Genomic DNA, 17331 nt, shown 5'->3' on the forward strand with positions numbered 1-17331 from the left:
AATCATACAGTCACTGCTGGAAAGGGTTCAAATATGCAAAAGATGCTGGAAAACAGAACCAATTTGTGGGAAGGATTTTTCTGAAGGGCAGTTTAACTGTACAGGACAAACAAGGGACTCATGAAAAGCCATCACAAAACAAGTCATGGATCATTTAGGTAACAACACAGAATCAAGTGTGTATATAAACTTTTGAACAGGGTCATTTTTTATAAATTCAGCTATAATTTTGTCTTGTTGACTACATGTAAACATATTTTATATAAAATAAACACAAATAAAGGACAGTACTAAATAAAAAATAACATGCATTTTGTATGATTCCTCTTATTTTGATAAAATAATTAACAATTTGCAGATTCTGCAAGGTGTGTGTAAACTTTTGACCACAATGATTTTAAATTATCCTCTCCAGCATCTGTGGCCCAATATGCAGCCTACAACTTGAAGACAAAGCACACATAACACTAAAATAATGCAGTAAAATAATAAAAGTATATTTAGCCTATATATTGTTAGTTCATGTTCTGTAATTGTAATCGTAATTGTTTTAAACATTTTTTAAATGTGTTATCTTTTTAAAATATATGTTTATACTACATAATTAACAATGATCAATATGTTATGATTATTAGGCTACTTAGTATGTAGCTATATGATTTCAAATTACTATTTATAGACACCTAGAACCAAATATAATCATACATTTTTTATAATAATCAGTTATTGAAAATAATACGTATTAATTATTTATTTATTGGCGTTTCATGTGAGAAGTTTTTTCACCATGACTTAAATAAATTATCTACTGGTGATCACACTGTTTAAAATGTCTTAAAACTGCATGCCAGCATATATTTTTTTCTACCTGAGACCGAACTGTCCATTAAACACATGCCCCATTCATTTCCACCTCAGCCAAACCGAGCTCGCGCGCTGAATGTACACATCAGCGCCTGCGGGTCACGTGATGTGATGTGACGTGCGGCCAACATGGCGACGCAGTGCTGAGATAGCAGCGTCCAACCGAACCAGCGACAACCTCGGCCCGCTCCTGGCACCCTCACACCCCTGCCAAACCGCAGGGAACGGGCCAGAGATGACGGCCTGACGGACTACTTTAACACGTCGACCGAGAGATGAAAGAGCAGGAAGAGCTGGAAACCCATCGACGGCATACGCAGACAGAAAACCTGAGCACTAAGAGCATGTTTCTGTCTCGGGCGCTGGAGAAAATCCTCGCGGATAAGGAGGTGAAGCGGAGCCAACACAGCCAGCTGCGCAAGGCCTGTCAAGTGGCGCTGGGTGAGCTTCTTTTATTCATTACCCGTCAGGCCTCAAACACACCACTGAGGTCCTCCTCTGCCCCTGATATCCTAAATTAACGTAACGTATAAAGGCTGATTTATACTTCTGCGTCGGACTTACGCCGTAGCTTACGCATAGACTGGTTAGCGAGCCAACGTCATTCCAGCACGCGTATGTGTGTCAAGACTCCGTTGTTTCATTTTGCCTTAAGTTGGCATTGTCATGCTATATAATGTTACAGTATTATGAATGAGATGTTGGCAGCTATGTAAATGACATGTCTTGGTGTCCAGCACCTCTTGTTGTGGTTATCCCGAGCTGTTAGCATGTGTTAGCTGGAATCAACTGCTATCCGACAAGCTGCAGATTTTGTTGCTGTTATATCGACTTCGACAGATTCGTGATTTACTGCTCCCTTATTGATTAAAGATCACTCACTGATTTACAGAATCGATCTGTATTGTGAGTAACATCTAAGGAACAGTTCACTCTAAAATTAAAATAGTTTCATTTACTCCCACTGAAAGAGTTGGCTTGATCAGTCACCATTCATTTTTATTACATCTTTCAATGGCATTAAATGGTGACTTGAGGCTTTCTGTCTCTGGCATCGGGCCTATTTTACTGCTGTTATTAAACGTTGATCCAGAAATTAAAAATTCTGTTATAATTTTCTCACTTGTGTCATTACAAACATGTCATTTTGTTCTGTTGTACAAAAAGATGAAGAATGTTGGTAGCCAAATTGTTTTGGTCATCATTGACTTCCATTGTATGGACACAAAAAGGGGGTGAGCAAATGATGACAGAGTTTTTAAGAACTATCCTTTTAATTTGATGATTTTTCTAGTGACATATGTGATTAGCTTTAGCTGCTCACTCTGTGTTCCCATTTTTATTCAATAACTTTTAATCCCGGAATATCCATCCCTTTTTTTTATGTATAAGCTGGATATGCAAGTTAGACTCATTTGATTCGTCCCGCCTGCGCTGCATTACTTATTTACAAAGTTAATGAGCACATGTGGAGACTGGAGGATCTAGTTTCTTAGTGAGCTTTTCCGAACTCTAACCTTTGTTTTGAAGTTTCAATCTAAAAATAGTTCAATCTGAACAAAAAAACTCCATGTATTTTATTGTAAACTTCTGTTGTTTTGTCTTTTGGTATGTTTGAAGTTTGATCCTGAAAGTCTATAGTGTTGTTCAGCCATTTGGCTGTTAATGTAATGCAACTTCCTAGTGGGTTTGTTTGAATGCTCTCAGAAGCATGTCATTCAAACAGACACTCCCTCATTACCCTGTCATGTGAGTGAATGAGGCTGATTAACATACAGACCTATTTACACAGTCCACTGGCCACCCGGATACACTGCTAGGCAATGGCTTAGTTTGCTGTGCTGCTTGGATACATGTAACACTTGAGTATTACAGGTTGCCAGATTAAAAACATAGTTCATAAAATGCACATCTTATGAAATGTTGTTGCTTAACATCAGTTTCCTGTACCTTCTTGTGAGTAGATGGCTAAGTCTAAATGAATAAGGATTCATTTGTAGATTGTTCTTGAATATCAGAGGCACGGAAAACTGTATCAATATGACACTTTAAGCAACTTGCTCATCCCAGTAACCTTGTTTATTTATTTTAAAGTAATAGTTCTCCCAGAAAGTAAAAGTATAATTTATATATTTGTTCTATGTGACTTCCTTTCTTCTGTGAAAGACAGAATGGGTTGTAATTTTTGAAGAATGTAATTGCTTGTGGTTTTCCAGTTATTCGAAAGTGGTACAATAGTTTTGTGTGAGAATGAAATCTAAACTGTTATGCACTGATAATTTTCCCCTTCAGTGAGCTGTTAACTGCATTGATCACTGAATCAGTGAGCTGAACTCGAGAACTAGATCTGTCCATTACATAATATATGAGTGTGTACTAGGGCTGTGCAATTAATCGCATGCGATTGTCATGTGCATCTCGTCAGTAAAGCCGGTTCCGTGATTGGTAGTAAATCGCCATCACCTGCTTTCAGATGGAGCGGCATTTACTACACAGAGCCGTAGTTCACTGACAAGCTAGGCAATATCGCGTTCATAATCGCAGATGAATCTCATTAGATTATGAACTGTGCTTTATATCGGCTTTACTGACGAGATGCGCATGACAATCACATGCGATTAATTGCACAGCAATTTATTTTGGATACGATTCATCACGATTAATTGTTTGACAGCACTAATAGACACACTTTTCCAACAAATAGTCTCATTACTACCAAGCACAACCAGTACTGGATCACTGCTGTATCTTGCTGAGTAGTCAGTGTTTTTTATTAGGGATAGTGTGTGCATTTTTTGCTTTGGCAGTATTAGGGTATGTATTCCTGCTGCTGCGCTGTAGATGTAATTTCCTCCCCATTGCCCGGTTCACTTTGATGTCCAACTGAATGCATAATCTGAAAACCTAGAGTCCAGACAGCCTAATACTCTAATACCCTAATGTAAATGTAAATACCAAGACACTGTTGTAGTAGTTTTCTGAATTAGCACTCACTCCGCTTTGAGAGAGATGTGAAAAATAGACATGAGTTGATGTGTTAATTTGTCTCTCTCTCTCTTTTTTTTTTTTTATATAGATGAAATCAAGCATGAACTGGAAAAGCAGAAGTAAGTTTACATCTCATTTACCAACATGCACCACCCATGCAAATGTCTCCTGTGATCTACATTGATGTAACATTAAAGGGGACATCGGATGCCCATTTTCCACTAATTGGTATGATTCTTTAGGGTTTTCATGAAATATACTTTGGTTAAAATTCCACAATGGCCGTGTAAAAAAACACTCTTTTTACCTTGTCAAAAACAGCTCCCGACCCGTTTTGATGCATGTCCCTTTAAATGCTAATGAGCTACTGCTCACCCCGCCCCTCTGCCATTTTTTTTTGTGTATCCGATGGCGCGTTACCATCAAAAACAAAACTAATCCACTGCATCCTCAGTGGCTCTGATGTTGGGAGAAAATGAAGACTTATGTTCACTTTTACATCCAACTACAAAACACCTGCATTGCTTACAAGACATTGTTGTCGCTACAGCTGCTTGAGCACAGAGAAAATGCCGTACAACTTGGCGGATGGCTCCAAATGGCTTGATAATTGAGACTATTTAGGTTTTTTGGGGGTAAAAGGGATTTTTATCATTGTAGGAGGGTTGTGTCCACACACTGCTAAGACACATTTAAATGCGAACACCATGTAAAAGTGAATTTTGCATCCGATATATAAATAAAAATAAAAATAATGCTTGTGTTTTTATGAAAAGGCTCTCTGGAGCTTAATCCTCTTCATTCTGAACCATCATGGTTATGTAATAATTTCAGATACTGGTCACATTAATTTCTATAAAAACCCATAATGCTTAAAGGGGTCATATGATGCGATTTTAATTTTTCCTTTCTCTTTGGAGTGTTACAAGCTCTTGGTGCATAAAGAACTGACATGATGTTCTGAATGTTTGTTGCTGTGTAATATTCAGTGAATGAAGTATGTTTCAATGCTGCATGGTTATTCCCACTTACTGACCTGTGCTGTGAATTTTGTGTGTGCCAGGGATGGCACTGTTGTTCCTCCCAGAGCCAATTACATTGAGGCTGACAAGTACGTCCTGCCTTTCGAGCTGGCATGTCAGTCCAAGTCTCCACGTATTGTCAGTACGTCTCTCGACTGCTTACAGGTACGCAGAGTTCTCATTCACCTCACTCTACTGCAGTGCTTCATCATACTCAACATTAAAGCATTTAAAACACCAGTTTAGTTTTTCAGTTTAGTTTTTAATTCTTGTAAAAAGGAGTTTTTTTTTACATGTGTGACTCAAATGTATTTGTTTATAGTCTGCACAGGAAAACTGATTGTGAAATCCCTAAGATCATGAAGCTTATGCAACCTGATAGTTATGAATATTGAATGAATTTAAACAGTATGAATTAATGTGTGTTGCACTGTAATACCTCCATTGCGTATGTTGTCTCACGCTACTTTCAGTCATTGCAGAAGGACATCTCTGGCAAACGTCCCATTATTACTACAGAAAATCATGTAGATATTTCAGATATTGACTACACTGTATGAACAACTGGATCTGTTTCTGTTTGTTCAGACAGTGATCATGGATGCTGGATTTCATTACTTGAAAAATTCGGTCTAGTTCATTCTACTTATGTAAATAGCAGTTCAATAGTTTTAATATTTCCATTCATTTAATCATTCCACTCAAACATTTTCTCTCTGACCTTTCTTTTATTCATCACAGAAACTCATTGCGTATGGGCACATCACAGGGAACGCCCCTGACAGCGGAGCTTCAGGAAAACGGCTGATTGACCGGCTGGTGGAGACCATCTGTAACTGCTTCCAGGGACCCCAGACTGATGAGGGGGTACAGCTACAGATCATTAAGGTAAAACAACTCTCCATCATAACAGTTAGTTTTTTTCAGACAGGCACTTCTTGATATTAAAATTCATATTTGATGGCTGATGTAATTCAAATATGTGTAATACAATATATTACATATACATACACTACCGTTCAGAATTTTTGAGGTTTTTTTTACTTGAATTTTGAAGGTTTTTATTTTTTTATTTTTTTTTATTAATACTTTTATTCAGCAAGGATATTAGCACATGATGCTTTAAAGACATTTATTAGTATGTTACATTATAATGTAACAAATGTTACTTTATATGCATTTATAATCAGTGTTGGGGAAAGTTATTTTTAAAAGTAATGCATTACAATATTGTGTTACTCCCTAAAAAAGTAATTAATTACGTTACTTAGTTACTTTTTATGGAAAGTAATGCGAAAGTAAATGCAATTACTTATTTGAAAACGTAACTCAGATATTTCGTTCTAAATTAAAAATGCGTTACTTTACTAGTTACTTACAAAAAGTTATCTGATTTCGTAACTTACTGTAATGCGTTACCCCCAACACTGTTTATAATGTTACAGAAAATTCTATTTTAAATGTATGCTGTTTTTTTTTATTCATAAAAAAAATCCAAAAAAATAATATTAAGCAAGATAATGGTTTTCAACATTAATAATAATGTTTCTTGAGCAATTCAGCTTTGGAGGTCGACCGATACCAAATAATTAAGTTACAATTACTTCAGTTAGTTTAAAAAAAAAAAATATACACATTTCAGTAGTGGCTGTCATAAAAACTACGGTATTGGCCCGAATATAAGACGACCCTGATTATAAGACGACCCCCCTTTTTCCAGATGTACCTTTTGGAAAAAGGCTTTTTAAAAACAAAATCTTGTTTTTTCTCAGTAAAACACATTTTGTCTTCAATTATTTTCATATTGCATATTTTTCCTATTTTAATTTTTGTTTTGAAAGTATGATAAAAACTGGTAAAATGTACCAACAAATCACATTTAAAAAATATACACTTTTTGATATACCATAAAAATAAAAAAAAAACAGGTAGCCCATCTGAATTAGGACATTTAGGCTATCCATCTAATAGTATTTATATATTCTGTGGAAGGCGTAGGACCAAGACTGGTATTAATGTGGAGGAGATGATCGGTTCGCGTGCACCCACGCGCTGCTGCGTCTGTTGAACTGAGGCGCTACAGCGATCTGTCACTCCACATTAAACAGCGCCAAAACGACATTTATTGTTTGAATACTGCAATATATTGGACATAAATTGAAATCTGAGACTTTGTTTCATATTAAAAGTACCAACGCACAATGCTTATTGCGATTTATTGGATGGGAGGTGCGCTTCAATATTCCATCATGAAAACAGGCTAGACTAATCGATTCTTGGGATTTAAGAATCGATATCGTTTCGTACAAATTTAAATCGATTAAAATCGAGATATCTATATTTTTTACCCAGCCCTACTATTTTTACTGTTTCTGATTAAATAAATGCAGCTTTGGTTAGCATCAGAGACTTCTTTCAAAACAGTACAATATATTTAATATAGACATTAAATGAATAATTATTTTAAACTGTTGCAAGATCCAGCTATTATAAGGGTTTTTTGACTTGTCTTTTCCACTTAATTTGACACTTTAGAAAGTTGTTAAAGTGGAATGTTGCAGTTTAGAGTCAGCTATATCTTTATTTTATCTCATTTGCAAAGATTTGAAATAATTTCAGTTTATTTTTTATTTATTTTTCGGTTTTTATTTGTTTTTATAGCAATATCTGGCAACACTGTATCGGCACTTACACTGACAGTAATAAAAAAAAAATCACAGACAGGTTATTGCTGACAGGATAGCATGTTCGGTTAGGGAAACGCAAAAATATAATATTATCTGTCAGAAACGTTATCAATGCTGACAAAAACAGTAGCATTTAACATTAGTACACAGATATGTTGAACAAGTAGGTTACGGAATGAAATGAAATAACCTACGCAAACACTAGCCATGAAGAAGTCTATGCTATGTCATTCAGTATAGTAGTTACATTTTCACAAATCATGCTAAAACATTCATAAGAGCACTAGACAAAGTTATCATCTATATAGCAATGATTGTTAATGAAAACTATAACAGTAATATGTATTGTTGCATGATTAATAAACGGCTGATAAAATTATCCACCCCTTGCATTTGATGCAATAAATAGGGTACAGTTTAACAGTGTGCAACCCTCCAAAACAGAAAAAAAAAATTTCACAAACATCTACATCTCTGTCTCTTTTAAAGTGTTTAGTGTATATAATGAGTTGTATTTGTAGGGGTTATTATAGCACAATTCTTAACCTCACTAATTTTCAAACCCTGGCTATGGCCTTGAGTTCACCTGGTCACTGCAGTGAAGCTCATGCCAAAGTAATCAAAGCTGCTTCTGTATTCAGCACCTATGTCAACAAACTTGAGTCATACAAGACATTATGGGTGAAATTTAGTTAACAGGCAGCTAAACGATCATACAAGTTGAGAAAACCATGATTACCTTACAACATTTGCAACATAAGCTGAGTATTAATGTACAACGTCTTTTCTTTTACTCATCATTTTATATAAGCATGCAGTGTGAAAGATTTTCTAATATTCTATTCTTTATAAATGGAGAGCAAGCAGTAGAGAGTAGTAGTTTGCACAAAGAGGTTGGGCAGTTTTACCACCAAGATGTGTACATAAAATCACATGATTATCTGAGAGGGCTGCCCATTAAAGATCTCGTTTTCATCAATGTCATTATTTACCTGCATAATGCTTCAAGCCATAAACTTGTCAATGCATAAATTGCCATAATCTGTGATTTCATAATGCATTGTGTTACTCTATAGGCTCTGCTGACTGCTGTGACATCACCACACATAGAGATCCACGAGGGAACGATTCTCCTCACTGTCCGCACCTGCTACAACATCTACCTGGCCAGCCGCAACCTGATCAACCAGACCACGGCCAAGGCCACTCTCACACAGATGCTCAATGTCATCTTCACCCGTATGGAGAACCAGGCGGTTAGTAACAACTCTGTTTAGATGTGAGGTGTCACCCTAGTGAAACTATGGGCACCATTATAGTTTGGGAAAATTAGACTAAAACTGGGAAACTAGGTTTGAATTTCTAATTCTAATGACTCTCTTGTAGGCTCTGGAAGCTCAGGAAGCAGAGAAGGAAAGACAACGTCTGCAGCTGCGCAATCCTTCTCCAGTATCCAGTAACCCTTCACCTGTGGCCCAAAACCCTTCCCCTACTCCTGGTCGGGGGTCTGGATCGCCATGGCTCAGACGAGCCTGCTCAGAACAGAACGGACCCCCATCTCCCTCTCTCAGCCCCGCTGGGGTCCCCTCCACTCCTTCCACCCCCCAGGACTCCCCATCCTCCATCAATGGCCAGCCAGAAGAGTCAAAGTCGGAGGAGGAGTTTGCCACAGATAAACAGAGCACAAAGGAAATTGCACACCCAGGTACGGGGAATCACTGGTGTCGGAATATATGAGAAATGACTCCAAATTATAAGGTTCTGGCAATTTCCTGTTATCTTTCAGAAAGCAGTTTTGATGCACTTTATTTTATTTTATTTGACTGTTTTTAAAGATGAAGAGATTCAGGAGTCAGACCAGACGACTTCATCAGTGGCAGGAGGTGTTGAGGGAGAGGAGGCCCATCCGCAGCCTGAGACAGAAGCAGGCACTGAGGTTCAGGAAGAGACTGAGCCAGACAGTGGACTGGGAGATAGCTCTGTGGAAGGAGGTGTGTCACACTGGAAATAGCTGACTGTAGCTTTATGTGAACCTATGGCATAGTAGTCACTCCTGCGTCTGTTTCTACCACAGGCTTAGATCAACATTCTGACTCAGAAACCAAAGTGCCACCTGTTGTTCGAGTCGACACACAGCAGATGAATGGAATGGTGGACGATCGTGGCTCAGAGTCCTCCATAGACATTCTGGTGTGTTTCTTACTTTAGAGTTTTCTGATGGAGGGCAAGTGAATACAATTTAATTTGTTTTTCATTTGTTTAATAAGACATACATGACCATTCAAAAATGGGGTCAGTAATTATTTTTTTTAAGTAATACTATTTAGTCAGCTAATTAAAGTGATTAAAATTGAGCAAAAGCGTCAGTAAAGACATGAAATGCTGTTCTTTTGAACTTTTTATTGATAAAAAAATACAGAAAAAAGTAGCATGGTTTTCAGGAAATTAAGCAGTAAAACTGTTTTAAATATTGTTATTAAAAATAAATATTTTTTAAGCAGCAAATCTGCATATTAGAAGACTTCAAAAACAAAAAAAATCTTATGGAGACTTTTAAACGGAAGTGTATAAAGACATTGTCTATAAATTAAAGACACAATTAGACTATTGCTTATATATATAGCTATATATTTACACTATACATTTTTACTTGTGGTCTGACTGGTATTTTGTTTCTTTTCTGAACAGGATGCAGAAACCATTCAGGGCAGTCAGACAGCTGCTCGTTTTTCGCACATCCTTCAGAAAGACGCCTTCCTCGTGTTCCGCTCCCTCTGCAAGCTTTCCATGAAGCCCCTGGCTGATGGACCACCCGACCCAAAGTAAGAACCTGGAGAGGAAATTTATTTGCAGTAGATGAAATATTAGATGACTAATCAGTCAAGCAAATATTTTTCAACTTCTTTTATGTGGAAGACCAGTAAATGATGAATCGTGTCAGTAGTGTGATCATAAAAACTGAGATGTTGCTGGAGGAGATCTGAGTGCTCTGGTTCCACAATGGACACTCCCTGTAGAATGATTTGGAATTAATTTGCCATTATTTGGAATGTGTTCAGTTTCATGCTGCCGTCATTTTTCACTTTCAGGTCCCATGAGTTGCGCTCTAAGGTGGTTTCCCTGCAGCTGTTGCTGTCAGTGCTGCAGGGAGCTGGACCTGTTTTCCGAACCCATGAGATGTTTGTGAACGCCATCAAACAGTACCTGTGTGTGGCGCTCTCCAAAAACGGGGTCTCCTCTGTGCCTGAAGTATTTGAACTGTCTCTTGCCATCTTCCTTACCTTGCTCTCCCACTTCAAAGTGCACCTTAAGATGCAGATTGAGGTAAAAAAAAATCAGATGTTCAGATACACAGTCAGGCTGTTTGTACACACTTGACTAAATTTGTTTCTCATGATCTTCAAAACTTGTGCTTGAATGTATTAAATTAGTTTTACAGACGAATATAAATTGTTCCTACATGATTTTTCAACTAAAATATTATTTCTTAATTTCCATTTCTTCTTTTTTTTGTCTCTTTTCTTTCAGGTGTTCTTCAGGGAGATCTTTCTAACAATCCTGGAGACGTCATCCAGCTCCTTCGAGCACAAGTGGATGGTCATTCAGACTCTAACTCGAATATGTGCAGGTTGGCGCACCTCAGTGTACACTTGCACACAACATGGGCGCACACACACAAACTTCTCACACATTATTGGCTCAAATATCAAACCAAATGGTGAATGAGTCTGCTGCTCTTCTCACAGATGCACAATGTGTGGTGGACATTTATGTGAACTATGACTGTGATCTCAACGCTGCCAATATTTTTGAGCGGCTGGTAAATGACCTGTCTAAAATCGCCCAGGGAAGGAGTGGACAGGAGCTCGGCATGACTCCATTACAGGTAGCAGTCATCATCTTCGAACTATAACATTAGCATACTTTACATGGCATGGTATTATTTTTAGTTGTACATAATACAGCATATAATTTATAATTTATGCATTTAGCAGACGCTAGCGACTTACAGTGCATTCAGGTTATACATTTTTTACCAGTATGTGTGTTCCCTGCGAATCGAACCCACGACCTTTTGCGCTGCTAACGCATTGCTCTACCACTGAGCCACAGGAACATCTGCCAAATGCAATAAAATTTAGCATTTAGCATATTCTTTGATCTGAAACAACTTAAATGAGTTCATTTAACTTCAATAAAATTAATCATGAAAAACAACATTAACAGTGGCAAAAAAAAAAAATTCAAAAGAGTACAAACATCTCTAGTAAAAACAGGTGGCATGTTATTTGATATCACAGCATGTCATATAATGTAGATTTAAAGCAGATTCTTTAATCTGAAATTACTTAAAATGTGGTTTTATTTTTTCATCTTTTTATTATAATATAAAAAGATGATGTGGTTCACAATGTGCCAACAATATTAGCAATGCCACAATACTACATTTTAAAAATAATTATAGAACAGTACAAACTTCTCCAGTAAAAACAAGTACATGATTCACTGCAGGGAAAATCTTCCCCAACCACTCTGTTAGTGTGTAATAATTAATTCAGAGTTGATCGGTTAATGATTCATTTGCAGGAGCTGAGTTTGAGAAAGAAAGGGCTGGAGTGTCTGGTGTCCATTTTGAAGTGCATGGTGGAATGGAGCAGAGACATGTACGTCAACCCCAACCTGCAGGCCAACCTTGGTAAGACAACACTGAGATCTGTTTGAATCGTCTGTGTCGTCAGAATTTTCTAAGTCTAGACTTTTGTTGCGCTGCAGGTCAGGAACGTCCAGCAGAGGGCGACAGTGCAGATGGGAAGCTCCATGAGAATCTTTCCTCTCGCAGAGATAGTGTGAGCTCTCTGGACTCCACTGTGTCCTCTGGAGTTCAGCAGTCTCAGCTGGATCACCCCGAGCAGTATGAGGTCATCAAGCAGCAGAAAGAGATCATCGAGCATGGCATTGAGCTGTAAGCTGTCTTTTTTGAAGTGTCTTTGTTTTTTCTTCCATATTTTTCTTTGACCATTTCTGTTTCCTAAAGGTTTAACAAGAAACCAAAAAGGGGATTGCAGTACCTGCAGGAGCAAGGCATGCTGGGCACCACACCAGAGGACATCGCACAGTTCCTGCAACAGGAGGAGCGACTGGACACGGTAAGTTCTTGCTTGTTTTCAGACATGGATAAATTAGTGCACCAAGACTTAGGCTCTGCTGTGTCATGTGATCAGACTCAGGTTGGCGAGTTCCTGGGAGAGAATGTTAAGTTTAATAAAGAAGTGATGTACTGCTATGTGGACCGGCTGGACTTTTGCGGCAAAGACTTTGTGTCAGCACTCCGTGCCTTCCTGGAAGGCTTCAGGCTTCCAGGTGAAGCCCAGAAAATCGATAGGCTCATGGAGAAGTTTGCCGCCCGATACCTGGAGTGCAATCAGGGGTAGGTTTTGTAGTCTGAAGAAGAGTTATATATTTGTGAGGCTCGCTGGCGTTTGTGTATGTGCTTACCTGTCTGTTGTTCTGTAGGCAGACTCTGTTTGCCAGCGCAGACACGGCTTACGTTCTGGCCTACTCCATCATCATGTTAACCACCGACCTGCACAGTCCACAGGTAAGACTACTTACTTTTTTTTTTTTTGCTCACTTATCTCCCTTCTCTCCTTTTGCTTTGCTTTGTATTTGCTAAGAGACCTTGGCAACTAACCAGAACCTTGATAACTGCAAAACCACAGTCTTGCAACCATCCAGCATTTAGGAACATTCTAAAAAAACAAGCATGTTTTTATTTCCATGAAATGTAAAAATCTTTTGTTTTCTCTTCTCTTCAGGTGAAGAACAAAATGACGAAGGAGCAGTACATAAAAATGAACCGTGGCATTAATGACAGTAAGGACCTGCCCGAGGAGTATCTCTCCTCCATCTATGACGAAATTGCAGGAAAGAAGATTGCTTTGAAGGAGAGCAAAGAATACTCCATCACTCCCAAATCCAGCAAACAGAGTAAGAGCCTCTCAACAAAATGCCTGTAATTTCCTTTGATGGAATTGAATAAAACCCTGTTGAATGCTGACGTGAGCTGTTTGTCTTCCTGTTAGATGTAGCCAATGAGAAGCAGAGAAGGCTGCTGTATAATATGGAGATGGAGCAAATGGCCAAAACGGCTAAAGCTCTGATGGAGGCTGTAAGTCACGCTCAGGCTCCCTTCTTCAGTGCTACTCACCTAGAGCACGTCCGGCCCATGTTCAAGGTAATGGCACATGTCCAATAAACCACAGTTCAGTGCCAGCTGGGTACTGGAACAGAAAGTCATTGTTAGGTCAAAAGGATCATGAGCAGGTCATGGAGGAGACATGATCTGATACTGTTCCAGGATGTTGTGGTTTCACTCATCAGTCTGTAAAGGTTGAAAGGAAGTTCGACTTTGAAAGTATGTTATCTGTGGGTTCATTTTTCAGTATGTATGTCTCTGTGTTTTGATGTATGTAAAATAGCTGGCCTGGACTCCTCTGTTGGCGGCGTTCAGCGTAGGACTCCAGGATTGTGACGATCAGGACGTGGCATCTCTTTGTCTGGAGGGGATCCGATGTGCAATCAGGATCGCCTCCATCTTCAACATGCAGGTTTGTGTTTTTACACTTTTCACGTGGCAAATCATACTCAAGCCTTTTTTATTTAGTTCTTACTTTTTTCTGTTTCACAGTTGGAGAGAGATGCCTACATCCAGGCCTTGGCCCGGTTTACGCTGCTCACCGCTAGCTCAAGTATCACAGAGATGAAGCAGAAGAACATTGATACCATAAAGACTCTCATCATGGTCGCCCACACCGACGGAAACTACTTGGGAAACTCCTGGCATGAGGTGGGCATCAGAGCGTGTGAATAGAGTTGAGCATAATGTCAGCAATGTCCTCAAAGTGTGCTGTAATTACCCTAAATCAACTCCTGGTTTTCCATTAAAGGTTTAGTTCACTCCTGAATTAAAATTTCCTGAAAATTTACTAACCCCCATGTCATCCAAGATGTTCATGTTTTTCTTTCTTCAGTCGAAAAAGAAACTGAGGTTTTCGAGGAACACGTTTCAGGATTTTCCTCCATATAGTGGACTTCAATGCGGATCAACGGGTTGAAGGTCTACATTGCAGTTTCAATGCAGCTTCAAAGGGCTCTACACGATCCCAGTCGAGAAATAAGGGTCTTATCTAGCGAAATGATCGTTTAAAAATTAGAATTTATATACTTTTTAACCACAAATGCTCGTCTAGCTCTGTGATGCGCGTCCACAACTTCACGCATTACGTAATCACGTTGGAAACGTTAGTTCTTTGTCTGTGTACTCCGGTTCAAAAAGTTAGGGTAGGGTGAAAAACTCCATTTCATTTTCTCCTCGAATTTCAAAATTGTCCAACAACGTTGTTTTACCATTTTTTGTAAAGGATGTTTGATTTTCTTTGCATGTTCGCTTTGTAAACACTAGGTTGGTACTTCCGCCTACGTCACAACTTTCCAACATGATTACGTAATGCGTGACGTCGAGCTAGTGCAAGATGAATATTTGTGGTTAAAAAGTATATACTTTTTTTTTTTTTTTTAAGAAAATGACCGATCGTTTTGGTAGATAAGACCCTTATTCCTCAGCTGGGATCGTGTAGAGCCCTTTGAAGCTGCATTTAAACTGCAGTTTGGACCTTCAACCCGTTGGTCCCCATTGAAGTCCACTATGCTGGAATATTTTCCTCAAAAACCTTAATTTCTTTTCGACTGAAGATAGAAAGACATGAACGTCTTGGATGATATGGGGGTGAGTAAATTATCAGGAAATTTAAATTCTGGAGTGATCTAATCCTTTAAAAGAAATGTAGAATACATAGTAGAAAACTGGCCTAAAACACTTTCACACTCACCTCAGACCAGCGGGTCATCCAGGTCATTTTGTTGAGCCCTGCAAAGTCATGCAACTCAATTCCACAGGTGGCCATAAACCCCTGCTCTCCTCCAAAACTATTGATTTGCTAAAGTTTCTTTCCAGCCTCTACACATCTGCCTGCTCTTTGTTTAGATTCTGAGGTGTATCAGTCAGCTGGAGTTGGCCCAGTTGATTGGGACAGGGGTGAAGACGCGTTATATCTCCGGCGTTGTCCGGGAGCAAGGAGGCAGCATAAAGGGCTTCCCATCAGGGGGAGAGGAATTCATGCCCCTCGGCTTAGGTAGGCTATTGTACGACTGCAGTTAATAGCTCATGGATGCGGCCGAAGTGTTCAGTCTGTTTATTGTTTGTTTACTGGTGTGTGTGGACGATGTTCCTTATGGAGCAAAACAGTATTATTGGTCTCCTGCAGGTACTCTGGTTGGAGGTCCAGACAAGCGTCAGATGGCTCATATCCAGGAGTCAGTGGGGGAGACCAGCTCTCAGAGTGTTGTGGTGGCTGTGGACAGGTGCATTGAAATCACAGGACAATACAAACATACAGTGTTGTTCTTACTGTTTATGCTTCCTTGTCTGACCTTCCGTCTCTCTTTTGTGTGCCAGAATCTTCACTGGATCCACCAGGCTTGATGGAAATGCAATTGGTAGGGTTTTTGTTTTAATGTAACAACATTAGCGTTGAATTTTTTTAAGGGGGAAATATATTTTAAACATATATGCTACCATTCAAAAGTATGTGGTTGGTGAGTTGTTTTTTTAATAGTGTTGAAAGAAATCTCTTATACTCACTTAAGCTTTATATATTCTATCAAAATAAAGTAAAACCGTAATATTGTGAGATATTGCTACAATTTAAAGTAACTTTTCTATTTTAATATATTTTAAAATGTAATTAATTTATTCCTGTGATGAAATATATATTTTTTTTTTTTCTGCAGCCATTACTCAAGTTTTTAGTGTAACATGATCCTTTAGAAATCTTTCTAATATGCTGATTTGCTGCTCAAGAAACATTTATTATTATCAGTTTTTCAGTTCTTTACTGTCACTTTTGGTCAATTTAATGCAGTCTTGCTGAATAAAACTATTAGTTTATTTATTTTTTAATCTTACAGACACCAAACCTTTGAACGATAATGTAACTATGAGGTTATATAATTAATTTATTATTACAGCACTATTTATCTAGCAGAAAATTAGCTACAGGACGTGACCGCACAAACTTGAACAAATAAACTGACATTAATTTAAATGCTGTAATTTCATTCGAAAACATGGTGATGAATGTTCCCCAATGCTGCAAATGCTAGGGGTTTGATATATAGAGCGGTTCAGTTTGTAGATGTAAAACATGAAAAATGATTAGCATGGATTCCCCCAGGAATTATATGGTTTTTAAGTAGCAGTTGTGAGTTTTTGTGCAGAATAAGCTCTATATTTAGCATTATATGAAAACTTTTTGATCTACAGCATTAATTACATTGAGTCAAACTTTAAATATAAATTTTGAAGTAGTTGTGTTGCTAAATAAGGACTACTGCTACTACAAGGATGTGAGTTTGCACACGTCACACTACACTATTACTCACTGGAAAAAAAGAGCTTGTTACTGGAAAAGCAACACTATTTTAAAAACAATTGAGCTGCTGTCATGCTACTGAGAAGTGTAGCTAGGTTATTCATGTAGTATGTTAATCCCCAACACTGTTTGAGAGCATATCTGTGTGGGTTGATTATGTGAAAATAGATACATTTAATTCTACTCGGGTAAACTTGAGTCAGTGTGTCCTGTTTTTTTTTTTTTTTTTTTTTTTAGCAAAAAATTAAAAGGAAACAGTCGGGAGGAAGAGCCAATCAA

At 38.2% G+C, this 17331-nt stretch overlaps 1 protein-coding gene across 1 annotated transcript in view; it reads left to right on the plus strand.

The window, feature by feature from the left end:
- Positions 1-788: 788 nt before the first annotated feature.
- Positions 789-17331, plus strand: part of LOC107737629 (brefeldin A-inhibited guanine nucleotide-exchange protein 2-like) — a 29887-nt gene continuing 13344 nt past the window's right edge. Inside the window, exons 1-24 of the mRNA XM_016549196.1 lie at positions 789-1305; positions 3941-3971; positions 4916-5039; positions 5616-5762; positions 8638-8817; positions 8948-9266; positions 9397-9552; positions 9636-9751; positions 10250-10383; positions 10651-10885; positions 11090-11189; positions 11308-11447; positions 12149-12257; positions 12335-12524; positions 12597-12708; positions 12784-12989; positions 13076-13160; positions 13378-13549; positions 13645-13796; positions 14041-14169; positions 14250-14408; positions 15606-15753; positions 15886-15982; positions 16077-16117. Coding sequence (XP_016404682.1) covers positions 1140-1305; positions 3941-3971; positions 4916-5039; positions 5616-5762; positions 8638-8817; positions 8948-9266; positions 9397-9552; positions 9636-9751; positions 10250-10383; positions 10651-10885; positions 11090-11189; positions 11308-11447; positions 12149-12257; positions 12335-12524; positions 12597-12708; positions 12784-12989; positions 13076-13160; positions 13378-13549; positions 13645-13796; positions 14041-14169; positions 14250-14408; positions 15606-15753; positions 15886-15982; positions 16077-16117 — 3448 coding nt within the window. The 5' untranslated portion in view covers positions 789-1139. The remainder of the gene's footprint in view (positions 1306-3940; positions 3972-4915; positions 5040-5615; positions 5763-8637; positions 8818-8947; positions 9267-9396; positions 9553-9635; positions 9752-10249; positions 10384-10650; positions 10886-11089; positions 11190-11307; positions 11448-12148; positions 12258-12334; positions 12525-12596; positions 12709-12783; positions 12990-13075; positions 13161-13377; positions 13550-13644; positions 13797-14040; positions 14170-14249; positions 14409-15605; positions 15754-15885; positions 15983-16076; positions 16118-17331) is intronic.

Source organism: Sinocyclocheilus rhinocerous, unplaced genomic scaffold, assembly GCF_001515625.1.
Source record: "Sinocyclocheilus rhinocerous isolate Xijiao unplaced genomic scaffold, SAMN03320098_v1.1 scaffold72, whole genome shotgun sequence".
Classification (NCBI taxonomy): Eukaryota; Metazoa; Chordata; class Actinopteri; order Cypriniformes; family Cyprinidae; genus Sinocyclocheilus; species Sinocyclocheilus rhinocerous.